The 26,888-nt window shown below is 38.8% G+C and overlaps 1 protein-coding gene across 5 annotated transcripts in view; it reads right to left on the minus strand.

Moving 5' to 3' along the window:
* The window catches only part of FBXO7 (F-box protein 7), a 457,269-nt gene that overhangs the window by 384,579 nt on the left and 45,802 nt on the right, over positions 1-26,888 (minus strand). For 4 of the 5 annotated variants that reach the window (XM_044087479.1, XM_044087481.1, XM_044087477.1 and 1 more), the window contains exon 2: positions 15,274-15,410. In XM_044087479.1, the coding sequence (XP_043943414.1) occupies positions 15,274-15,407 (134 nt within the window). In that variant the 5' untranslated portion in view covers positions 15,408-15,410. Of the gene's footprint in view, positions 1-15,273; positions 15,414-26,888 lie in introns of all 5 variants that reach the window. The other variant, XM_044087478.1, reaches the window with a different exon arrangement.

Genomic DNA, 26,888 nt, shown 5'->3' on the forward strand with positions numbered 1-26,888 from the left:
AAATATACTAAGGGCATCCATGGATGTGAAAATCTAAGTTATTATGAAAGACTAAAATAACTGAACTTGTACAGTGTCTCTTACAGATATCCAAGAGGAGATGTTATTCGGGTATATAGGGCATTTATTGACAACTACCACTGGGAATGTTTGAGGTTATCAAAAAGTACTAGAGAATCATCAGACAACCGATGTAGAAGATTCTATAGGAATGTGAAGTGAACTAATTGGTTCTCTGACAGAGTAGCTGATGCATGGAACAGATTAGCAAATTACATTAAAGCAAAAAATAGTTTAGATATTTTTAAGAACAGCCAGGACACTTATCATGGGAACAAGTGTTTTGGTATATTGGCAAGCTAGAAGGGGATTTTATGCCCGTGCTTGAAATATTGGTATGTATGTATGTAATAAGTGTTTATCTCATTATACAAGTCCTTGATCACACCCGTTAAACCCACAGCATTCCACATCTATCTAGCCATATTTTGTGTTATACATATCTATGGGATGTCTTGCAATTGGTCTAAATGCATGTTGGTTGACATCTGCTTCATCAACCACGTTTGGTCGACGTATGCAGGATGTTCAACAGGCGTGTTAAATTGACAGTTTCTGGGTAAGAGAATATTCCCTTTCCCTGGGGACTGTGTGCATTCAGAGTGTGTATAATTAGCAGAAGGTATATGATGTTATTTCTTTGTTTCTGATTTAGGAATATTGCATGTATCAAGGTTCTTCCTTGGGAATGAGTAGCTGCATGGCGACATCCAGTTTGTCAAGCATTTGTGGTCGATGCTTTCCAGGCTGACATATGGGCTACTTAACAATAGTAAGTAGACCCATATATCAAAAAAGACCTAAATAAAAACATTCTACAGAATTCAACGGGCATTAACCAGAGATGCTCATGAAATTAGGTCACTAAACTATTAAGACAGAATGAAGGCTTTGGAGCTATATTCTATAAATTAGACATTTTCAAGAGGGAGATTTACTGTTTTTACATAACTGTTTTAAAAATTATTAGTCGGCATCATGCCCAGGAGTGTCTTAGTTCACATCAAACAAGAACAAGGAATGACAATTCTCTTTCTACTGTCCCGGGTTTCAAGAGAACAATTAAGAAAAGGGGCTTTTAAGCAACATTAGCGAGTATATGGAGTATGTTACCTGTAGTTCTTAGACTAGCACCAAGTCTGAAAGTGTTTAAAACATGACTGATTGCTGGTCTGGTGCATATGGATGTTATGATCCAGGACCTAGTGGTAGCAAACTCCTAGATAGTCCATGGTGATGCTTTGAGTTTTTGAAAAAAAAAAACATACTGTAACATTACAAAAGAGTTATTATCAAGTCTGCATGCAGAATATAAAGCACTGTTAACTGCTTAGCACCTTGCATCACTAAGCAGAACAATTAATGCCACACATTCGCAAAAAGAGATGAAAATCAATGACCTACCAAAATAAACCTTGTGTAGCATAATACTTTTAATGCACTAAAGGAATGCTGCAGTTTCTACATTTAGCATTGACAGACTCTTTTTATTTTTGTCAGGTTCTATGTTTACAAAGTGGCTGTTTTGAGTTGTACTCTAATTGGCATTGTATAAGACAAGCTGGGAAAGCCACTAATGTTTTCAAATTTTCTGGAAAGGAAAGAAAACAGCATGAGTGATTTAGAACAGTGGCATATGGCATTACAACAGGGAGTAAAAACTAGAAGAGGTGGCAGACATTGGTAATAAGTGAGCTGGCAGGCCAGTGGACAGGCTCAGAAAGAAAACGTTGGAAGAACAGACTCCTGTAGGTGATGGTGTTGATCCGGTCTAGAAGTATGACTGCAGTAACAGGAATTACTGTGGACTGTTGAGCTGGGCAACTATACAACAGGCAGCGATTGTGGACTGCAACCAGTCAATGACTAGAAATGCTGAAAGGTGGTGTAACTGACTTAATGAGAAGCAGAATACACAAGGAGAGGGAAAATACTATATCCCAGGCAGTTACAGTTAAAAAGGAGATATAGAGAACAGCAAATCTGAAAGAGGAAGGGAAAAGCCAAGAGAGCCAAAGCAGAAGAATCTAGGGTAAACAGAAGTAGAAAAACACAACAGACTCGGTGAAGTATCACTGCTGGGAACCTTCATTAAAAAGCAAGTCAGACTGAGTGTCAAGGGGAGACTACAAGCTTTGTGCAGTTGACAACAGCACCACAACTGGACAGGGAGGGTTAAGGTAGACAGCAAGAAAACAAACAGCTCAAATGCAAACGAGCAACAGAATCTTTACAAGTGATTAACCACAAAGCAAAATACCGGAGAAGATCTGCAATTAAATTGGAAATCCATATGGACATGTGAAAATGCCAAAGGAAGATGCCCTAAAGCATAAAGAATAACTTGGATTAAGAGACTAGCTAGTAATTAGCTCGCCAGCTTTATGGAGGTGGTACAAATAGAATGTACCAAAAGGATATGGAAATATAGAGGATAGGATTTCAGTGAAGAGCTGACATGTCAGGTGATATACTTTAATAGCAAATTCCTCCAATTTGTTTATTTGTTTGTCAGTGCTTTATTAAATGAATTAGTTTTTTTCTGAGTAGAGTCAATATACAGAGGAAACCCAAGGGAAAATTACTAATTTTGTAAGCAAATTCCACCACTTTATTTATGAAAATAATAACTGGCGTATCCCAGCTTTATTGACATAATAATTAAAAATCTGTACATTTTTTACTTGTTTGCTATGTCTCTGCTGCAAAGTTATTCACATTTTCTTTGTAGGTTCCACGAATATCAACAGACTACTCTCAAATTTGGAAAAGAACTACAAAACAGAAGACTCCACCTGGGAGATAATGACTGATCACCACCACCATCACCACTGTAGCTACTAAATATATCAGAATAAATCCATATCCATACTGATTCTGAATCCAAGATTACCAGGTCTCTCTTTTCAAAAATCAGGGCATGATTATATGAGATGACTGCGTTAAGAAGGCTAAGATCAAGAAGTGAGCAATGGGAAATCTTCAAAGGTAAAGAGCATGAAATGTATATACACATATATGTGTGTGGGTGTGTACGCACACACAGACACACACGCACGTGCGCACAGACACGCGCACACAAACACACATACACACACAGACACACACAATCAAATGGAAAAATAATAAAAAAAAGGTCAATAGAAATTGTTAGGTTTGGAGTGTATGAAGTGGGGAAAATGGTTTTCAGGTAGTGTACAATGCAAAACCAGGCATGGATGTGCACCAGGAGAAGAAAATGGAATAAAGCACTAGGAATAAATAACCATATCTTCCACATCTTAGAAAAACCAGCAAGCAATGTATGTAAAAAATAATGAGCAGAAGAAACTAAATACTAAAATGGAAGGTAAGGGAACAATTATAGGAAAACACCAGTAACTCGGACATCCTAAACTGTTTCTACTGTCTGGTGCTTAGAGGGAAATAAAAAAATACAAGCAAAAAAAGAAATGATTAAATACAATGACTAGACTAAAGAAACACACAGGCAAACAAAATAGTATATAGACACAAGTACATTATTCCTAAAGAAAGTGGGGGATTAACAGAGTTATAAACACACACACACACACACACACACACACACACACACACACACACACACACACACACACACACACACACACACACACACAACCAGTATCTTAAAAACTAAGGACGCAGCTTAGCAGTTGATTATGTTCCTCCATTTAATAAAAACAGAGGAGGTTAAACCTGTGTCAGTGGCACTGAGGTATAAAGCCTTGACTACAGCCCAGATGACTGGAGTTTAACTAGCTTCTCAGGAGCTTGATGGTGGAGGCAGGGAGAATGAGCATGGCTGACACTGCCGGAAGGGACAGTTGTTCCCATCTGACTCACAACACTGCACCTAGTAACAAGGCATGGGCTGGACAGCAGAGGCCAGTCATGATGTGATGAGCCAGTGTCAGGAAAAACATGGGCATAACTGGCCATTGATGGCAACCCCCTGTTGGAACATTTGCAGAAGCACAAATGCAGACAAGTTGTATAAGGCAGCTCTTGCATCCATGCAATTGCTTTCATCACCAACAGGGACTGGGATAGGCCAAAATAAAGAAAACGCTGTAATTGCCGAGATGACAGGAGCACAAAGCATCCTCATGGTTGCCTTGATGACTGCTCTTTTTGGACAGGGTAGTGTCTGTCTGAAAGGAGTCTCGATGGTCAGCAAGCACTGAGGCAAATAATGCAAAATAAGCAAGGTTATCAAAAGACATGCAGACATAAGACAAATAAAATCAAGGCCAATTACAGAAAATCAGTGGTTGACAAATACCAACTAAAGGAATAAATGACATTAATAAAACATGCATACATACATACATGCATACATTCATTCACTAAGGGAAGAACATGCCACTTAGAGCAGAGGACTAAGGCTCCAAGCTGTGAATGAACTGCTTCCTGTAATCAGAATTACAAGGTCGGATTCCTTTCACCACCAGTTTGACTGCTTGAGTAAGTCACTTAACCAGACAGTGAGCTCAGACTGCCCTTGTAAAGGGACACTTTGTCCAGTGGGTTCATCCAGTTAACAAACAGATAAAAAATAAATAAATAAATAAAAAACATCCTCGCTAATTTTTCGGAATACGTGATAAAGCAGTTGGATAAAGGGTATGAACTGGAGATGGCATAGTCTGAATTCAGTACGATATTAAACATCTTTTACAAATAACTACAGAATATTAGAAATGGGCAGAAAATTACTGCAACTAGCAGGAAATTAGCTGACGGAAGAACTTGGATGTTAGTAATAAACACTTATCACTCTAAATTATGAAACACAAAATGCAAAATGCCACAAGGGATGACAGGGACTCCCATTTTACTCATTGTGTTGACTCTGACATCTCCTTGGTACCAATATATGCTCAAATTATGTTCTGAAAGCATAATCTGCAGAACAACATACATGCTAAATGCAAAAGGAAAATAAAAGCTGAAGGCACATAAATTACTTACAGCCCAGATGTGGATGCTAATATGCCCAACTCAGAGAAGGATTTTTTTTTTAAAATAAAAAATTTTTTATTAAATTATCACTTATCACTTAAGTTGTCTCATTATATTATTGAGATGAGTTTCAACACATACCAGATATATTATAAGCAATAAATTCAATTTTATAGGTTTTAACGTTTCAGATATTAATAGGTTTTAAATAGTTTCTATATTTATGTTACTTTTACATATTATCATTTGGGCGATGGTTATTTTGTTAATGACTTCATTCAATTGTTTAAATGTCAGTATTAAGTAACTTGGAAGTATGTTTTCCAGATGGATTAACTTGTTCCCTGCGCATTGTATATTAATTAGCAGTGGATGATGTCAGAATTTGGTTTGACCTATGGATGAACATGTTCCATTATTTAAATGCTTGGAGATTTTTTATGTATTTTAGTCTGATGAAGCCTTTGTGGTGAAAGCGCTAACTATTCTATTAAATTTGGACTATTTGTAGAAGTCTGCGTCTCCATATCATTTCATATGAACTGTTTAGTGGTGTTCTAGTGTTCGTTGATACTGTCTGCTGTGTATAGCCTCTGTGGATGTTTTTTATCTTGCTGGTTCTTTATCTTGTCTTTGGAACCACAGGAGCTTTTACCCTTTGGTGGTGCCTTTGTTTATTATTGCTGTTTGCCACTAGTTTTATTACGCACCGTCAAGGGGACATGGAAGTAATGGTTGGTAACAATATTGAGTTACCGTACACTCTACATGGACATGAGACAGAGAACCGGAAGTCAACTCGCTTCCAGGAGTGTGCATCCGGTAAAGACAATCTGCTGATGTTATACGAGCCGACTGTTGAGAATGGTGCTGAGGGCCCTGAAGTGGAAAGCTTGGCGGGTCTTACTGATGACTTGAATAGGTTGGAATTGGATTTTCTTAAACGGAAACGGATGCAATTGCAGCACCAGCACTTCGATGTTTGTCTACAGAAGAAAATTGTGCCTAGAGGCCTGCGCTTCTTGAAAATGCCAACGACAGGTAATTTACATCCTGAACTTTTATTTAAATGGCAACAGCTCAACCTGGACCTTAGTTTTAATTACATGAAACTATTGAATGAATTTTTTAGTCCAGAGGAGGAGCGGCTAAGGAACCATGTAATTAAACAGCAAGAAATGATTTTTTTGAAATACCCTTGTTCCAAGACTGAAATGGGTATGGAGAGGTTATTGGACAATGTCTCACTTTACGAGAAAAAACTGACTGAACAGAAAAAAAAGAGTAAAATCTATAGAGATGTTAAAGACTTTAAGCTAGGCCATGTCTTTAACTTGGCCTAGAGGTAATAGTGGTATAACTGAGACTAATGGAACCGGACGGACTTCTAATGTAGCTTTGAATGTGATGCCAATAAGAACGGGCATGGCAAATCAAGAAAACATTGTATGCAATCCAATGGTTGAAGTTAGTGTGAATGATGGTGATGGGTCTGTTTTAAAACTCCCAGCATCTTCTGGGGAATTTAACAACAATATTTTGGGTAATGGTGACTCTGCTTTAGAGTCTAACAGTAATACCATTAATGCATCTTTGTTGAATACTAACAGCAATGAACAGGTGGTTAGGAGGAAAATTATACACAATACAGCAATGCACTCACAATCACAGGGTCATGGCAATAATTCGCACATCCCTTTCCCTATAGAGCCGTTTCAACAAACCAGGAGGCAGAGGTCTTTCAGCAGAGGGAGACAGAAACGGAAGGGATTGGGGGGGGCGAACACACGTCCCTACCTTGAAGAAAATGTGGGATTGGGTGGACAGTCTTTAGTCATTAATCTATCTAGCCGGAATTTAAGTAGGTTTGAAATACAAGTGTTAAACAAGGGACTTGCGTTTATACCCACTAGTAAGAGTGACTTAACTGACTCTGTTATAGATGTTAAATTGTTTGCACGTAATGTCCAACTCAGGTTGGACTATGGCGATAACAGTGGTCAAGGGGGATCCAAGGTGTTCTGACCCCCGAGTACATTTGTCCCTGTATTACACCCTCTTGTTGATACTTTCCCAAAATTAGTAGAACAGGATTTACATAAGATGAATAAAGTGGATAATAATAAAAACAATAATTTATCATTCCCACTAAGGAAAGCTCTTACAGATCTAAGCAGGGATTCTTCCATAGTTATTAGGCCAGCTGATAAGGGCGGGCCAATTGTATTGATGGACCGCATTGCCTACATAGGAGACATGAGCGCCATGTTACAAGAGGAGAACTACTACACTAGAACAGATATGGTGGAAGTAGTTAATAAGATTTATAAAATTTATGATATGCTGGATGATTTGTTGAAAAATCAAGATATTAGTTTGGAATTGTTCAAGTTTTTGAGGGTGAATAACCCTTTGATACCTATAATTCAAGGACTGCCTAAGGTTCGCAAGTCCTTATCTAAACCACCTCTATGACCCATAGTAGCAGGACGGGGGTGGGTTACCGAAACATTTTCTCTTTATTTAGAATATTTTTTGAGACCTGTTGTTGATGCAAACACAGTTATATTGAGGGACAGTAAACAGTTTTTGTTGGATTTATACACATTTATGAAAAACGTAAGGGATGATGAATCCTACATTTTGGTAACATTAGATGTTAAGAGTCTCTTCACTGCAATACCGAATGATATAGGGGTCATTAATATACATCGATACTTATCTTTGCACTCTGATTTGGGCAGTAAAGCATGAGATCTCTTGACTTTGTTTTTAGAAACTGTTTTATACAACATTTTTTTGTTTGATGGCATTGCATACATCCAAAATGATGGCGTAGCTATGGACACTTCATGTGCAAACAGCTATGCCAACATAGTGATGGCTAACTGGAAGGAAGAACTGCTGTTCCCACTTGAAGAGTTTAAACAGAATGTTGGATTTTATAAACGTTTTGTTGATGATCTTTTTTTGATTTGGAAAGGAGATGATGTCAGCCTTATTGATTTTGTTTCAACTATCAATGGTTTGACTGACTTTCTTAGTTTTACTGTTAGCTCTTCCAGGCACAGTATTTCTTTTTTGGATGTCAATATTGAGAGACTTGGCAATGGTTTACTTAACACGGCAGTCCATAGGAAAGCCTGTCATAGGAATACATTGCTACACAGGAACAGCATGCATCCTTATTTTGTGTTTGGCAATGTAGTTAGAGGCCAGGTCATGAGAGCCTCTAGACTTAATCCCACAGAGGAAGGGTACCAACAGGAACTAACTGACCTAAGGAAAAGGGTTTTAGTTAGACAGCACAGTTCTTCAGAAGTGGATAAAGCGATTACGGAGGTTAACCTATTGAGGACATCCAGGGCGCGTCCACACTTCTCTGATAATGATACCTTGGGGGATATTGTACAACACATTAGAAGCATTGGTAGTTTGAGAATGCCTATGTTTTTTACCTCAGACACACGTAGGATCAGAGATATTGTTGAGAGACACTGGGATACACTTCTTCTGGATGAAAATATTGGTGGGACAGTAGGCCCTAGACCTAATTATTTGTTTAAGAACAGGAAGAACTTGAAACAAATTTTATGTCACCGTCGTCTGGATGGGACGAATATTATCAATTCACGAAATCATGACAACACCAAACCTTGTAATCAGTGTGGACAGTGCCAGTTTATAGACATAAGGTGCGTTTTTACACATCCTATTACAGGACGTGAGTTTATTTTTAACACAGCGACCAATTGTCAAAGTGAACATGTGATCTACCTCGCAAGATGTGTGTCTTGTGAAGCATTTTATATAGGCAAGACCAACAAGAAACTCCGTGAGCGTATTAGGGAACATGTATATCATATACGCGTTGGCTCGGAGTTTGATGCCTTGGCCAAGCATAACAGAATGTTAGGTATCACACATACTTTCATTTTCTCTGTTATACAAATTATTACACCAAGCCCCCGGGGGGGAGATATTGGAACTTACACTGAGGAGAGTGAGTTAAGATGGATCATTAGATGTAGAGCTGACAGGACATCAGGACTGAATGACAAAGTCCCCCTTAGACCTATCCTTCAGAATAGAAGGTTGACTGTACATAAGTGAAAGGAAGTTTAATGCCCATCTTTCTCTATGTTTATGTTTATTTTTACTTAGTTTAGACGATTAGTCCTTGGACCACTGAGGCTCTACACCTATCCAATTAACATACTTTATAACCTGTCCTGTGTTACGAGTAATATCTTTACTTATTACGTCTTTAGTGCTATGTCTTATTAAGAAATAATCTCATAGTTGGCTAGGCATGGTGATCTTTGAATTCTGTTGTCATGCTCACCATTTATATGTTTTTTTATATACATAGATTATGTATATATACATGCATTTTCTAAGTTGTCTCATTATATTATTGAGATGAGTTTCAACCCATACCAGATATATTATAAGCAATAAATTCAATTTTATAGGTTTTAACGTTTCAGATATTAATAGGTTTTAAATAGTTTCTATATTTATGTTACTTTTATATATTATCATTTGGGTGATGGTTATTTTGTTAATGACTTCATTCAATTGTTTAAATGTCAGTATTAAATAACTTGGAAGTATGTTTTCCAGATGGATTAACCTGTTCCCTGCACATTGTATATTAATTAGCAGTGGATGATGTCAGAATTTGGTTTGACCTATGGATGAACATGTTCCATTATTTAAATGCTTGGAGATTTTTTATGTATTTTAGTCTGATGAAGCCTTTGTGGTGAAAGCGCTAACTATTCTATTAAATTTGGACTATGTGTAGAAGTCCGCGTCTCCATATCATTTCATATGAACTGTTTAGTGGTGTTCTAGTGTTCGTTGATACTGTCTGCTGTGTATAGCCTCTGTGGATGGTTTTTATCTTGCTGGTTCTTTAAATTATCACTTATGACACAGGCTCACACATTTAAATAAATAAAAACAAACAACAGTGACATATTTTTATTTGCAAACGTTACACATCACTTATATGCTGCGGTAGCGTTGTCACCTCACAGTAAGACGTTGTCCTGTTCGATTCTCAGCTAGAGCATCTTCTGTGTGGAGATATTCATGAATGGGTGTACCTTCGTTGAAGGCTGTGCGTCAGAGCCGGCAACTCGGCACGTAAAAATCTACTGCCAATCATTAGCGGACCGGAGTAACCGGGAAAAGCCGAAAGACACAACAACACATCACTTATAATCTGTCCAGTCACAATCAGTCAAACACTGCACAGCTCATTTAATTCCTGCCTCCCTTAATCCCCATTCCTCCTCCAAAACATTATTCTGCATGTATTGTTCCCACAATTCCCATTTTTTCTATGTAGTTTGCTCCTACCCTTTTCTAAAGATCCCACTTCCAGTTTTTTTAGTTCTGTTACTATATTCGCTACTTCTAGTGCAGCTGGTTTCACTTTGATTTCCATTTTCTAGTAATTGCTTTTTTTGGCAGCAACCAGAACTAAACTCAGCAAGGCCTTACTACGTCTAGGCAATTCCGATTTTGTATCACAGCTCAAAAAATTAATTTCCTTAGTTACACTAAAGAAACATTTTGACCACAACTCATAAATTACACAATAAATAATCACTTTCAGAAATCACAGAATGGAATGCCTAAAGCAAAAACAGAAAAGTGTGCATGAACTAATAAGACTCTAGAATACCGACTTTGCCAAATAATACATATCCCATGTAATATGCCCCCATTTTTTATACTCTTGTTATTTTAATGGAGGTTAAAACAACCAAATGCAATTAGAAAAAAAACAGTATTTTCGATGGTCTTTTAAAGTCTTGTTGTGTCTTTCGGCTTTTCCCGGTTAGGGGTCGCCACAGCGGAACTCCGGTCCACCAATGATTGGCAGTAGATTTTTACGTGCCGAGTTGCCAGCTCTGACGCACAACCTTCAACGAAGGTACGCCCATTCACGCATGTCTCCACACAGAAGACGCTCTAGCTAAGAATCGAACAGGACAACGTCATACTGTGAGGCGACAACGCTACCACAGCACCACCACTGCAGTGGTCTTTTAAAGTCTGAATTCTGTAAAACATCCAGTGTTTTTATCACTTCAGGATCTATCATGAGCAAAACAAAAACTGCAAGCACAGAAAGCCCTTGCAAAAACTGTTTATTTTTGTTTTGATTTTATTTTTAGTTATTTATTAGCAACTTTTATTTTTAGTTATTTATTAGCAACTTGGTAACCAGGTAGGTGGGCTGGTCAAAACACCCTTTCAGCAATGATCCAAGTTTCAGAGGAGCCAAAAAAAAAAAAAAAGCAACAAACACAGCAGCTGAGAATAACACATGAAACAACTACAAGAAAATATTAAATTATACAATGACTCCCCCCCCCATTAATATTCAAAAATGTGCACGCTGATTGATTTACAACGTGCACGCTGACCAAAAACTTATACTAATAGAAAAAGGTCCGGTCGCCCGGACTTTTTCCATTAGTAGGTCTTTTTTTTTTTTTTTACAGCAACGGAGAATGCAAGATCTCCGTTGCTTTTTAGAAACTGTCTCGCTATGTTAAAGGAGTTTAACATAGCGAGGCAGCTTTAAAAAAAAGTAACAGAGATCTTCCTTTCTCCGTTGCTTTTTTTAAAGCTGTCTCGCTATGTTAAACTCCTTTAACATAGCGAGACACTTTGTAAAAAGCAACAGAGATCTTGCTTTCTCCGTTGCTTCCACCCACAGCTCTGATGTAATGCGTAAGCATACGCATGCGCAGTACATCAGAACTGCCGCAGAATACCAGACAGCTGCAGAACCGCAGCACAGAGGCATTATACAATGCCATTATTTAAGAAAAGTAAGTATTTTTTTTTTCTTAAATAATGTCATTGTATAATAGCAATAACCCACTTCTGGGTGTGGATAATATTATAATATTCAATACATGTTCTACAATTAGAATGTTACAACATTAGCATATAGCATTATGTATATTACTTGCAAAATAGTATTTACAAAGTAATATAATCTGTAAAACAAAATAGTTGAAATAAACTGTTACAGGTTTTCCAATGTCAATAACACATTTACTGGCATATTTGTTTTTCACATGCTCTTTTAGTTCTGTTTTGAACTACTTTAATGAGTTCTGAGAATAAAAACCTCATTTGTCAGAAGTGGGATTTAATCCATTTTTGCACAGCAGACTGCATCCTGAACAGACTTGTCTTAAGACTCTTCGTTCTTCCTGGGAACTGATATTTTTATATGTGCATGCTACTTTTGTTATATAGGATTTTCTTTTATGATTTCTTCATATCTAAAAAAATAAAATAAAATGCTTGCCCTTGATTTTGTAGACAGTTCCAAGTTACGCAAATTTTGCAAAAACACTAACATGTCTGCTTTTGCTTTAAACATATTTATAATCAGCTTATTTACAATGAGAAAATGATTTTTATATTTTGTCCATTTACAGAAAAAAACATGCAACATATATAAAAGCACCACTCTGTAGAAATTTGATTGTTGAACTTATTTTACTTATATGTCTTGCTCTTGAATTTTATTTTACAGTTATTTATATGTACATATACACACAGACTTACTCTTTTGTCAATATCTGCTTTATTAATTCAGGGTTGCGAGGTAGCTCGTGGCTATCCCAGCATTCAGTGAGCACAGGACAAGGAAACAAGTCCTGAACAAGGCACCAGTCTACCTCAGTGACACACATTGCATGCATACCTATGAGCAATCAGGAGGATCACCAATTCATTTTCTACATATTTTGGGATACAGGAAGAAACCTAAACACCTAGTAAAAATCCATGAGGGCACAGGGAAAATATTTCTTGACTGAGTTCTGAACAAACAGGCGAACCAACTACTGTGCTGTTAAAACTGCTTATACACGTCTCTGCCATTCTATGCAATACATAATGAATACGGTATAGAAATGAATTACAGTTATACACGTCTCTGCCATTCTATGCAATACATGGTGAATACGGTAAGGAAATGAATTATGGTTATACACCTCTTTGCCATTCTATGCAATACATGGTGAATACGGTAAGGAAATTAATTACAGTTATACACGTCTCTGCCATTCTATGCAATACATGGTGAATACGGTAAGGAAATGAATTATGGTCATACACCTCTCTGCCATTCTATGCAATACATGGTGAATATAGTAAGGAAATGAATTACAGTTATATACGTCTCTGGCATTCTATGCAATACATAGTGAGTAAGGTAAGGAAACTAATTACAGTTACACACAGCAGACAGAGTGGTAGAAATATAAAACAATCCAATTATTTACATTCACTTACTCACAAATTTATAATGGGACAACAGGGACAGCTTAGCCGAATAAAACATCTCCCCTGAAAAATCAATGGTTTTGTGGTGAAGAGCAGCAGAACAGATTTGGCTAGTGATATCTTGGCAACAGAAAGAACAACAGTTGGTTATCAGTGGAATGGTATTAAGGATTAGTAACAGCCATTAAACTGTGTATAAAAAATGTTGTCAAACAATAAGCTATCTGATGCAAAAGATTGAAATGTGGTGAAGCACAGGGATGTGAAACAGAAAGTAAGACACTAAAATCCAGCAGAAAAGGTGAAGAGAATATATGAAAGAAAAGAAATGTTATTAAAAGATAAGTACAATTCAGAAAGTGAACGTCAAGAGTGAAAACAACAGTCTTGTATCTCAGGGAATAACCATAGGTAAAACATTAATAAAATAGTTATGTAATTGCACTTGCACAACCATTTAGACTACTTTATGGTTTTAGATATCAGCAAATAGGTAAGAGCTGAAGCAGGCCATACTAAAAGTACTGATAAATTATTCTCGCATGCCTGATGCTGACAATTTAATGCTAGTGATATTCTTATTAATATATTAAAAAAAGTTCTGTCCCACTGCTACAACCTCAGTTTCCAGTTCAGCAAATAATAGATAACAAACCAACATTACAGCTGCCTAAGAGCTCTGCTACCGCTACACGAGTAAATAATACAGTGTGATTTACATACTTTTAATGGAAGAATGTAATAAGATGACACAAAACAAGAACAGCCTTATAAAGAAAATATTTTTCACTGTGATACCTGATGTATACACAAAATAAAAACAGTGCAATAGCTACATGTGGAAATCTGGACACATCATCGCAAAAGTATCATCTCCATATGGAAGAAAATACAGACCTCAACTTGAAAAGGAAGTCTTCCTGAACCAAAAAGTCATATAAATGATTAGATCAATTCAGAAATTAAACAAAAATTATGTTATATGCAAGCACATCAAACAGGCAAAACAGTTTCCATCATTACTTTGTAAATATTTAAAATAAGTGTAACATCCTAGAGACTGCAAGCAATATTAGGAATGTTCAGTATAGAAAGTCAATAACAGACAATACAATATATCTGAACTAAATGAAGAAGGCGCATACAATGAGTACAAAATATATAAATGCTCCACCCAATTCAACTTTAAGAAAAACTTTCTGTTCTCTTCATAACTCATAGAAGGTGATTAGAATGATAAAAATTACTACCTGTGATGTGTGATCACAAAACCCTTAAAGTCCACGAAGAAATAATGGATTATTAAATATTTACAATTTCAGCCTTGAAATCTGAACTGCAAACAGTTCAGCATCTAATGAAAGCTGTACTACAAAAACTATGCAGCTAGCATATAATACAGTTTAAATGTCCCTTCTCATAGGTTTCAGTTTGCTATCATATAATACAGTTTAAAGCGTCCCTTGTCATAGGTTTCAGTTTCCATGACTAATGCTTTATTTCTAATATGAAACTAAACTGCCATCAGTTCTACATACTTACTGCTAGGAATTAAAACTGTTTTTCGTAGCAAAGCAATTTGGGGCATTTACTACATCGCCCTATCTCTAACATCTGTAACATATGCAGTCTTGCAGTATTGTCCTTTAAATATTCAAACCAGGGAACAAATAAATAACTAAAAAATCCAGCAGCTCTAGGTTCTTACCCACAACCTGCACCTACATACATACATGCAATTGGCCAAATCAATCAATCACCATATTTCCAGTCACCTCCAGAAAACAAGCAATTGTACCCGGTGGGTTTTTACAATCTTGCAAGCAAAATAAGATCATAAACTCAACAAAACACAAACAAATGTCTAGTCCAATGATTGCAAAAAGTAATTGCACATACCTGTATCCCAATACTGGAAGTAGGTTTTCTGATATCACAGCACGCAGATCACCCAGTGATGGATTCTCTTCTGGTATCTCCACCCAGCATGCCCGTGGATGTGTCCGTTTTGAAGTATTAACTCGAAGTTTCATTATCTGCTTCATAAAGAAATTTAGTGAAATATAATGACAAATATCGCCAGTACAGAAATGTTTGCTGTGTATGTATATTCAACCAAAACAGTAAATTGTGCACTGCGTCAGCTACACTCTTCTGGATGTTACCGTTACAATAACTACAATATCATACTTCAGACGTACGCTGCAAATGAAACAAAGAAGAAAGTGGTGGTCATGCTGCACTAAACTACAAGTATAAATAGCTTAGCTGGTTTATACCAAGAAGAAAATAGCTTAAAACAGCAGCAAAGTAGCATTACAACAACATCACAAAGGAGTTTTGCAAAAGAGACTGCCAAAACCTGTTTAAGAACCCACTCAGAATTAAATCAAAACTAAGGTTAAGATTATACTTCTTTCTGTTTAAGTGCTTCAGGCACATTGGAGTGCTACTTGCTGTTAAATCCTACAAGCTTTGAACAATCCAAGAGTGAACAGACTCCACAGGGTGGTGCATATCATCACATACTGCACAATTACTGCAAAAGTCATTCTGTTCTGTTAAACACAAATGCAAGATCTATCAAAGTAAAAATATCTTCAGTCCTACACCATCATCCCTCCGCTACATCATCTTGATTAAATATATCTGTATTTAAAAAGACAAGAGTAATTTTCTGTTTAGAAGTAACAAGACAGATGTCCCTTCTATATTACTGTTGCAGTATATGTTACAGAAGGGATGTCTTGACTTGGGCAGCCTGTCGCTCGGCCTGTATAAAAACAAAAGATCTTGTTTGCACTGTACATCATATTTATACTCCCCGCACAGAACGTAGGGCATAAAAATCAACTACCTAGAACTTCTTTTACCGCCAGTTTGAACACCATTTTTGCCAGTTGGCTTGAATGCTTTGTTGCTGTACTGAATATTTAGCAACACCAGATAAGTGCCCTGTTGGGGTTATTGTTATTTTACTTTCTTGGTCTTGTATTTTATATCACTACCTAGAGTTCATATCATCCAAGAAGGGAAAATGTCAGTGTGGGAGGCAGATTCCCCATAAGGATCATCACAAACTGTGTCTTTTTTGTTTGGGTGCTTCCAATAACCATACCTCTTATAATACTGGTAAGGCATTTATGCCCAAAACACTCAGAAGCAGTTTGTTTTCTCTGGCCATTTATCTTGAAAACCAATAGCGTAGACAGTCAGCCCAGGGTACCATGGTAGAATCCCTTAACCTGAGATACCTCCCGCTAGGAAAGAAGGCAGCCAAGAAGTCTTGGCTGGATTTTCTAGCGGTCCAGCCTCTACCAGATGTCTCTCTGGAATCATAAGAGCTTTGTAGGTCATTCAGTGTTTACATCGGATTCCTATGCTGTGATCCTGCCAGAGGCCAACATGGATCTGTCTTTTCATATGTCCTCTAAGGCTTTGCAGGCATCTCCTCTGGACGTCCAGGAGGAACCACGGATTATTATCTTGGAGGGTCCTAGTGGGGTTCAGCGGATATTGGTCAGGGAGGAAGTTCTGGCTTCTCTTCTTGAATCTTGCCAAGGGTTGGAACCTCTAGTATTTGTTAGGGATATTGCCCCTTCTATGAAAAGACAAAAACTGAAGCATGTTCCAGTCTGTCCTATGGATCCTCAAAGGGAATTGGCAAAAGTTACCTCAGGGCTTGTCCTCTGCCTTAATGGCCCTAAGGCCTCAAGGGGTTACAGTATCCACTCCTGCTTAGACCTCAACCCCTTCTAAATTGTTTAGGGAACCACATTCCTTGGATGAGGGTTCCCTGTCTGGTGAGGGGTCTTTGTCCTTTTCTTTACTGATGCCTTCTCCTTTGACTTATGGTTCTGATGAAGAGGAGACTGTTAACCTTGAGTCTCCTTTGAGGAATTTCCTTTTGGGGAAGTAATTGTTAGCATGATGGAATTCTTTAGGTGGGATTCTTCTCAAGTGTCTGATATTCAGACAAAATATTATGAGTCGTTTCAAGATGATACTCCTAAACTATTGGCAGCTCCTCTTGTATTGGCTACCATGTTAGACATTTTCATTGCTGTTTCCAAGTCTCCTGATTTTCGGCCTCCTGATCCTAAGAAACTTGACAGGTTCTATAAGGTTCCTGAGGACTGTCTATATTTATTTAAATGTCCTTCTGCTGATCATGCTGTGGAGTCAATCTATTCTGACAAACCTTCTAAAGGTTTGCCTTCTGACTGCAGGGCAATGGAGAGGATTGGCAAGAAAGTTTACACTGCTTTGGCCTTTAGGGCTATTAACAGACCCACATGACCAGGTATGTTCTTGGTCCTGACTGCTCAGGCTTGTCAGGTTCTCTCTCCCCCCTCCCTGATTCAGATGGCAAATCCTATGCCTTATCTTTTTTAGGTTTTGCTTCTCAAATGGCTTGCCACTCTATTAAGTGTAGCTATGATGCTGCTAATGTCTCTTCTAGGCCCGCGGCTTTTGGGTCCATCATAAAGGTGTTATTCTTGGCTTCATCTCCAATCTCTTCCTAAGGACATTAAGGCCAAGTTGTAGGATGCTCTTTTGGATAATACTCCTCTTTTTATGGGTCTGCTGCTGCTAACATGTTTAAGTCTCTTCAAGAGAAAAGAAAAGCCTTGCAAGACCTTAAACATATTTTTGTCTCTCCTATCCCTAAGTTCCAGGGGCATTATCCTTCTAGGTCTGCTCTGTTTGCAGGCAACCCTGCCAGGCCTCTAACACCAGGAAGTGTGGAAGGCAGCCCCTTTGCTAAGACTTCTCAGATTTCTGTGGCTCAGAAGCCTCCTTTATTTGATAAGCCTGCTTCATTTTGACAGTTTGCTCCCCCTGCCTTTAGACCAGTTTTTTTTGTCCCTTTGGCTCCTTCTTTGTCTTCCAAACTGGCACCTCATCACTTAAGACTTTTGGGTTCTTTCTAGCATTGTCAGGGTTACTTCATAGGCTCATAGGACATTACTAGGCTATCGACCCGGAGGTCATTTTAAGCCTAGACGTTTCAACCCAATGTAATACCTTTGAAGTACTAGTAAATACCAAAGATTGCATTTAATAATGACTGCCAATGTCCATGAGGGTTGTGGGTGCTACCCCCAGTAAGAATTTATTGTGTCCCATCCACTCATCCAGGTTCCTCTTGAACAGTGTCATAGAGGTGCTCTGTTTCACATGAATTGGTAAGCCTGTTCCAAAGATATGGCAGTCGCCGGGAGATAAATGTGTCCCTCCAGCATGTCCTATTTAAGTTACAGGCCATATTTAAGTCCTTGGAATGGGTAGCCCGTGACCCATTTGATTTACAGATATGCTGTAAGTTCATTAGGTTTGGGTCTTGGGTTGCTCTGTCGGCCCCAGATAAAAGTCTCCTCTGAGAAGTCGATACGTTATGGAGTTCAGTGACAGGGATTTTAGTTGGTCTGAGTAAGGCACATGCTGGAGGCCCTTGATCATCTTTGTTAGAAACTTCTGAGGACTCTCTAATTGCTGTAAGTGCTTAGTACTGTACATACCAAATGGGGCATTATACTCAATTATGGGCCGGATAATTTTCTGGAGTATACTGACATCATTTGGGGATTCAATGATTGCCCCTAGTTTGCATTTGTCTGCAAACTTGGTCAGCCACAACCCTTTAGTTTTGATCTGAACTTCTGAGAAGTATACCCCAAACAATAGAGGGCCCAGCACTGACCCCTGTGGCATCCCGCTAGTAACAGGTCTGCTTGGTTGATGTGGAGTCACCCACTCTGATAGTGTGTGTCCAGTTTGTGAGCCAGTTGGCAACCCATCTTACAACTAAGGGGTTTACATTCAGTTTGCCAAGTTTAACAGTTATACCGGAATGTGGGATTGTGTCAAAAGCCTTTGCCAAGTTGAGGTATGTTGTGTGCACAGACTTGCCCTCATCAATGGCCTTGATCCCACTTTCAAAGAAATCCACCAGATTTAACAGGCAGGATCTGTCCTTCACAAAGCCGAATTGGGTAGGATCCAGGGGTTTGGAGGTTGTAGATCAGTATGTATGTGTGCGTCTTTAAGAAGCTATGTAAGAGCTTGCACAAGTGTATAACTACTGAGCATGTGTGAGCCTGACTGCTATACTGTAGTAAGCTGTTGAGATGTAAGTATATGCGTCTGTAAAGTGTGTCTGTTAATCAGTTTGTTTAATATTTTATGATGCTGCTATCTATCCTGATGTGTTTTTATGTAATAAAGCATCTAAACGAACTATCCGCCTGTTCATCATCTGTCCTAAGAGGGATGAGTGACATGGTGCCAGAATGGGATACAGTTTCTCAAGATTCGAGACTAACAGGCATTCAGTTGAAATTGGAGAAATACAGAGGAGTGGATCATCCTACTGTATGTATAATCCACAAAACAGGTCAGAAACAAATTTAAGATGTTAAAACTTGCTCAAATGATTTCTTATTCGCAAAATATGAAACAAAGCATACAGAAAGCTCTAAACGATATTGAAGTAAACTGAAATGTCAGATACTGCAAAATGTCAGATACTGCAACATATTGATACAAATATTCAAATTACTACAGAAAATGTTTGCAATAAAGTCAGAATTGCATAAAATGAATGAAATACAGAAAACTGCCACATTTTTCGTATTAAAGATATCTGAGTTATCAGATGTGTACGAAGGGTTTGCGTGTTTGTGCACTATTACAGTACAGTTACTTCGCAAAATACAGCCATTTCAGAACATATTTTGTAAAGTGCACTACTTCGAAGAGTTTATTGTCCATTTGAATGCTATTACAAAGCTGCTGTGTGAACTTGTTCGTACATAATTACAAGGGTCATATTTTCACTGTTTGTGCACATTTTGCTGGCATGGCAGATGAATTTCGAAAGCCAGCACCACTTGTGTTTGATACCAATATTGCAGAGATCTGGAGAGTGTTTGAGCCAGAGTACGATATTTTCATACAGGCTGCATTTTCTGATAAAGATGACTGTACAAAGGCATTTATTCTGCTTAATTTAGCTGGGTTAGAAGCCATTGAAAGGGAGTGTTCATTTGAGTATGCACCTGCTGTTCTTGCAAGAGAGGGGGGAACAGTCATACTGTTGTACCGGCTGAGTCAAGGGAGGACCCTGAGTATTTAAAATGTAAATTTAGAGAAATGTGTAGCCCCCAGAGGAACATTACAGTGCAAAAGTACTTATTTTACACAAGGGATCAAAAGCCTGGTGAGACTTTTGCAGCTTATATAACTGATTTGAGACACGGAACTAAAACGTACAGATTTGGTGATCTAAGGGATGTGTTGATAAAAGACAGACTTGTGTGTGGTATTAAAGATGATGCTGTGAGAAAGATTTTGCTTCATGACAGTGATTTAACTTTGAATAAGACCATTGAGATTTGTCAGATATATGAGCTCACAGAAAAGCGCACAAATATGTTTACAAATGCGAAATGCATGCTTACAGTAACTTCTACAGCACACGTTGATAGTATGCAGCACATCATTAATAGAAACAGGTCCAAGCACATGGCAGCAAATGTAACCCCTGCAGCACTCACTGGTAAACCCCAGAGCTTTCTAGCAAGTTCCAGAGTTAGTACAGTCTCAGTGAAGCATAAGTGCGAGTCAGCAAACTCAAAGCAAGGGCCCCCACCCAGTTTCATTGGCAACTGTTGTAACTGTGGTGGAAAGCATGAATCTAACAGAAAATTGCTTAGCTGTTGGTCAACAATACCACAAATGTAATAAGTAGAATCATTTCAAGAGATTTTGTAAATCAAAAATCACACATTCTTTTATTTCAAGGGAACATTCTGAGAAACGAGTTGATCAATTAGAAAGCTGTAACCCTACTTTTTATGTTGATGGTCAGCGCTTACTGAAACGGTTAATGAAGTAGATTTGTGGGCAAAGAATGAAGTATTTTGTACTGTTTAGATAAATGGAGAAGCCACAGAGCTCAAAGTTGACACTGGTTCAAACAGCAATGTTATGTCAGCAGAAAAATTTGCTAGAGTATGTGATGGTGAGAAGCTTGATTTGGCAAAGTGTGCGAAGCTTGTTGTTTATGGTGGTGAGGAAATTCAAACCAAAGGTTCAGTAATGCTTTCATGTTACACTGCTGGGAGAAACCACAACTTGTTATTTTATGTGGCCAAGAGGCACGTACAGTCACTATTAGGCGTCAGAGACAGTCTGAAAATAGGACTGCTTTCATTTAATAAGGGAGTCCACCATGTTAGCTTAAAAGACCACTACTCTAATTTCGCTCAGTATATTTTCTCTACCTGTGCTGATCTTTTCGAAGACAAACTAGGCAACCTTCCAGTTCTATACTCCACAAAGTTATTCTCGGATGTCAGCCCAGTTGTCAGGCCAGCCTGGAAAGTTCCAGTAGCCATGCAGGACAGAGTTAAAGCCGAGCTAGATAAAATAGTGCAGCAAGGAGTGATTTGTCCAGTTGATGAACTGACTGAATAGGCATCCTCCATGGTGACAGCTCATAAGAAAAGATCAGATGACATCAGAATATGTATTGATCCATGAGATTTAAACAAGGCACTGAATGGATCTCATCATCCAATGCATACAGTCGAAGTTGCTGCTTTTATGCCAAATGCCACTGTTTTTTCTGTCTTAGATGCAAAGAGCTCATTTTGCCAAAGTTTGCTTGACAAGAAATCCTTATTGCTAAACCCTTTCAGTACTCCATTTGGAAGGTACAGATTTTTGAGAATGCCACTTGGGATAAATTCTACAAGTGAAGTCTTTCAACGTGCAATGGAGCAAATAATGCTGAAGCTGAGCATGACAGAAACCTCAGAAACATTCTGGAAAGAGCACATCAAGTGAACCTTAAGCTGAATCCATAGAAATGCAAATTCAGGCTACAGGAAGTCACTTATGTTGGTCATTTCTTTACCAGTTCAGGCTTACGACCAGACACTCCTAAGCAAACAGCCATTCTCAAGATCCCAGCTCCAGACAATGTTCAAGCCCTGCACCATTTCCATGGCATGGTTAACCTCATAGCCAAGTTTATTCCAGACTTGAATCAAATATCAGCACCACTAAGAGAGCTAACATGTAAAGATGTATCCTGGTCATGGTTAGAACAGCACCAGACAGCATTTGATTTCCTTAAACAGAGAATTGCCAGTCCACCAACTCTCAGATTCTATGACGTCCACAAGCCAGTTACTCTTTAGTGTGATGCTTCGAAATTTGGTATAGGTGCAGTCATTCTGCAGGAGGGTCAGCCTGTTGCCTGTGCATCCAGAACTCTCACCCAAACTGAAATGCAGTATGCTTAGATAGAGAAAGAACTCTTGGAAATTGTGTTTGCGTGTTCGAAGTTCCATGACTATGTTTATTGTAAACCTATCCATATCGAAACTGACCACCAACCTGTAGTTACTATTTTGAGAAAGCCTATGCATACAGCTCCAACCAGATTGCAACATATGATGTTGAAACTGCAAAACTATAATTTCAATCTTGTCTACAAGAAAGGCAAGTTTCTTTACCATGCTAATAATTTCTCCAGATCGCCCAGAAATACCACTGAACAGCAAGAGTATGAACAACTTGATGTTGAAGTCATGGGAGTGTGAAATTTTTCTTCTACATGTCTTGAAGAGCTTAAAAGTCATACAGCCACAGCTTCAGGCCATCAAGGCAATCTAGTTTACCTCAAGAAGTGCAACCTTATTTTCCATACAGAGATGAGAGTTTGACAGACAATGGTATCATCATGAAAGGTCTGAAAGTTACTGTTCTAAAGTCTTTGCAACACGAGTACATTACTATCTTACATCGTGGCCACCAAGGAGCAGACTCTACCAAAAGAAGGGTGAGAGGACATTTGGCCTTCTATGTCACAAGATATTGAGACAATGCTATCATCTTGTTAGTCACATCAACAGAACCACTTCAGCTAAACCAGATTCCTGCACTACCTTGGTCAACAGCAGCCACCGACATTTTTGAATGGAATGGTCAAGATTACTTGGTGTTAGTAGACTCTTACTCAAACTGGTTTGAGATTGACCTACTTTCTAATCTAGTGTACAGTACTGTCATTTCTAAGATGAAGCATCATCTTGCAGTCCATGGTAGTCTGCACAAAATTATTTCTGACAATGGTACACAGTTTACAAGCCAACAGTTCAAAAGATTTGCCAAAGATTAGGACTTCACTCATGTCACGAGTAGCCCAGAGCAACCACAGTCAAATAGTTTTGCAGAACGTGCAGTTCAAAGTGCAAAACAATTATTAGAGAAGTCGAAACGAGACAACAGTGATGTTTTCTTGAATCTTGCAAATCTCAGTAATATTACTCGTGATAAAACATCTTGGTTCATCTGCTCAGAGACTTCTGTTGAGAGAAACCAGAACCATGTTACCAATCAGTAGTCAACTGTTGGTTCCATGTGTCAAGAACAACAGGTCAGTGAAATCCAATCTGTTGAAGAAGCTTTTAGCCCAAAAGTCCTATTGCAAGAAGACCAGCAAAAAAGCTCAATCCATTACAAGAGGGAGAAGTGGTAAGGGTGCAAATGTCCAAAGGTTATGATAGGATTGGAGTCGTGAATATTTCCTCAGATCCAAGATCGTACATTGTGGAATCACAAGGAGTAGAGTTTAGGCGGAATCAGAAAAATTTGATGACCATGTCCAAGCCTATACCACAGCACATAGCCTGAGAGAAAGACTCTATCTGAGAGTGAGTTGTCCAGTGTTCCAGTTCCAGATGTTCCAGTGAATATCCCTGTTCCTGTGATGAAGCCCGACATTCCTGATATGAGTTGTTCGCCGAAGACTGTCCCTGTTGCTAAACCCAGTCCTGATTACTATGTTACCAGATACGGTCGCATCTCCAGACCATGTTATAAATGCACGGCAACTTGGAAATGAACATCGTCTTTGTTTCTAATGTCTATATTAATGCACGTCCAACTCCAATGTCATTTTCATTTGAGGGCAATCTTTTAAAGAGGGAGGATGTAGATCAACGTGCGTGTGTATGTATTTAAGAAGCTATCTAAGGGCTTGCACAAGTCTATAAATATTAAGCATGTGTGAGCCTGACTCCCACTTTGTAGTAAGCTGTTGAGATGCAAGTATGTATGTCTGTAAGGTTTGTCTGTTAATCAGTTTGTTTATATTTTATGATGCTGCTATCCATCCTGATATGTTTTTTTTGTAATAAAGCATCTAAACGAACTAAACTGCCTGTTTGTCATCTGTACTAACAGGAACGAGCGACAGAGATGACCTATGTCTTTATTTATGAGGTCCACAATGGTAAGTTCCATGGCCTTACAGATGAGACTGGTCAGGCTTTTGGGTCTGTTGCTAGGCCACCTTTGTGGAGGGGTATAACTGTAGCGGTTCTCCATTCTACTGGAACAAAGCCAATGGTTAGGCTACGATTGAAACGGGTACTTAGTGGTGATGCTAGTTTATGTTTTAGCCTGTTTAGAAGACATCCTGGGATGTCGTCTGGTCCCACAGAGGCCATGTTCTTTGCCTTGGACAGGGCTTTGAGGACCTGCTTTTCTGATATGTAAGGTGGGGGGGGGGGGTCTGGGAGAGGGTTTGTTGTAAGTTAGGCGGGGATAAGGGAGTGAAAGTTTCACCAAGCCTATCCACTAGCAGGTTTGCTATCTCTGTGGGGTCAGTGTGTGTGATACCATTGGCCACCAGTTCTGCACATGCTTGGGTCCTACTCTTTAGGTTACATACATAGCTGTAAAAGTCTTTATGGTTATCCTTGGTAGTACTTGCTAGGTTTCACTAAAAGAAGCTTCTTGGAGGATTTGACAAGTTGTCTTATGAGGGTGCTTTTCCATTGCTGGGTCCTTGTCTTTGTTTTCTTGGACAGCAACTTTTTACATTTATTGTAGAGTTTGTTGATGGTACAAGTCCACCATGGCAGCTTGATTTTACTTGGGGCTCTGGCTTTGATTCTACCTGGTGCAGCCAAGTTTATACACTTATGCAAGTGATTGCACAGGGCTTTAGTGTAAGCTTTGGCATATTTATCACTTTCAGCTTGGGGTGGGGCTTGGAATGCATTTATACCTTCTCCTAGGAGAGTACAGTTTGCCTTGGTGAAGATTTTTAGTCTGATTTCACCCTTTGTAAATTCTGGTGTTAGTGAATTCTGATTTGTGGTCAGTTTTAACTAATGAGGATCCAACAGTTGCAGCAAGGACCACATCTAGAATGTTTGTTCCTCTTGTCAGGGTATAGACAATTTGCTCCAGGGCATTTGAATTCACAAAGTCAAGGAACGTTTGGGCTAGAGTAGGTCTCTCAGTTGATGGTGGGAAAATTGACATCCCCCATAACATGTGTGTTCCGTAAAATTTGGATTGTCTTCAGTTTGGTTAGTTGGGCTTCTTGGGTGTTGTGACCCATGGAAGGGGATCATCTATAAGTGGCTAAGACTTGAATGGGGGTCCTACCCACCATAACCCAGACCTGGAGTAACTTCATGGAGCTGTCCAGTCTAACTAGATGTGAGAGGTGAAGTTATCTCGAATACTGATTGAAACACCACCTCCTTTGGTTTTCACACATCCATTTTGTGGTCTAAAGGTATGGAAGGCATTGTAGCCTTGTAGGGCCTCTCCGAGGTCTTAAGCCAGGTTTCTGTGACTGCAAAGACATCTACATATTCCGGTGACAGAAGAGGTACCAGGGAGTGCAGTTTGTGGTTTAAGCACCTAGCATTTAGCAGCATGATCCTTATTTTGTTCCGATTGGTTAATTTCACAACAGTAATGTTGTTTTCAAGACCATGCCTATAAAAGGCACTATAAGGGAAGCAAGAGCCTTTGCCAGCAGCTGAAAGCCTAGGGGTGCCAGGTGCAAACTGTCTCTGGAAAAGCAGTGAGGTTTATCAACCACGGCTTCCCAGGCAGACAGAAACTGGATCCCGAATGACACCAAAAACTAAGCCAATTATTGAAATCAATCATTTTTGTTTATACTGTGGCATCATTCTGGGCGAGGGCAGTATGCTGTTCAAGGCTAGGGACATTCCTGCCGGGGACACACACTCAGAGAGCTCAACCATGTCTCTCTTCATATAATCCAGTGAGGTATGTCTCAAGTAATTCATACCAACATGAACTATGACAAAGTCATAACTGTACTTGTTGCTGAGAGACCAGAGTACATGCATGATTTGGTGAATCCTGGCACCGGACAGGCAGCTGACTGTGACTTTTTCCTTGTCCAACCTGGTGAGTAGGACATCCATGTGTCTCACTATTGAGTTTGCAATGACAAGAAAACTCGGTTTTTGGTGTTACTCCTTATGGGCTTGGTGGGTGAGACACTGGTGTTGCTATGTGTCATAGGTGCTGCGGAGACTGTGTTAGCCTTAGCAGACTTGTGTTTTGGAGGTCTCTGGTGTTTCTGTAAGTTTTTCGAGAGAACCTCCATGTATGCAGATTTACATGTTTGATGCTTACTATATGTAGGACTACTGGTATGTGTA

Source organism: Protopterus annectens, chromosome 11.part0, assembly GCF_019279795.1.
Source record: "Protopterus annectens isolate FY-2018-M chromosome 11.part0, PAN1.0, whole genome shotgun sequence".
NCBI lineage: Eukaryota > Metazoa > Chordata > Ceratodontiformes > Protopteridae > Protopterus > Protopterus annectens.